Below are 677 nucleotides of genomic sequence, written 5' to 3'. Positions count from 1 at the left end.
AGCAGCAGCAGCAGCAGAAGCATGGTTTGTTGTGTGAGGTTCGTGTACGTCGCTTTGCTCGTTCTTCTTTATCTCCTCGTGGTTATATAAATTTATTTTGTAGTTTTATTGAAGCAGCAATGGGGGCCCTTGAGGGTTGTTTGTTGCTGCCCTCTTTCTCTTCCTTTTCTTCTCTTTCTCTCCCTCTGTCTCCGCTGCAGCAGCAGCAGCTGCTGCAGCAGCAAAGGTCTCATATACAGCTAGCTGAGGACCCCCTTCTTGTTGCTGCTATACTAATGTGTATAGGAGAGGTACTACGTTCGGGGGCCCCGGGGGCCCCCGGGGGCCCCTCAATGAGCTGCTGCAGCAGAGCAGCAAAATTGTTTTTATATTTTTATCGACATAAAGATAGAAATATAAGAAGGGGGGCCCTTTGTGTCATCGCTAGTGCTGCAGCACGAACACCATGGGGCCTCTTCTGTTCCTGGGTGCAGCAGACGGAGACAGCAGCAGGTATGGGGCCCCTAAAGGAGACAGGGGGGGGGCCCCCAAGGGGGGCCCCCATCTCCTCCTCCTTACCCAAGTTCACAGAAGCTGTACAACCCCAGCAGCAACAGCAGCAACAGCAGCAGCAGCAGCAGCAGCAGCAGCAGCAGCAGCAGCAGCAGCAGATAGAGACAACAAAAGGGGGATTTGAA

General features: G+C 53.0%; 1 protein-coding gene across 1 annotated transcript in view; it reads left to right on the top strand.

Annotated features, from left to right (window-relative positions):
- Nucleotides 1–494: 494 nt before the first annotated feature.
- Nucleotides 495–677, top strand: part of EMH_0054500 (mannose-1-phosphate guanylyltransferase, putative) — a gene marked incomplete at both ends in the record, with an annotated part of 4,609 nt that continues 4,426 nt past the window's right edge. Inside the window, one exon of the mRNA XM_013497126.1 lies at nucleotides 495–677. Coding sequence (XP_013352580.1) covers nucleotides 495–677 — 183 coding nt within the window.

The sequence above is a fragment of the Eimeria mitis genome, genomic scaffold (genome assembly GCF_000499745.2).
Source record: "Eimeria mitis Houghton genomic scaffold, Emh_scaff2484, whole genome shotgun sequence".
Classification (NCBI taxonomy): domain Eukaryota; phylum Apicomplexa; class Conoidasida; order Eucoccidiorida; family Eimeriidae; genus Eimeria; species Eimeria mitis.
This window is presented reverse-complemented; position numbering and strand designations above follow the sequence as displayed.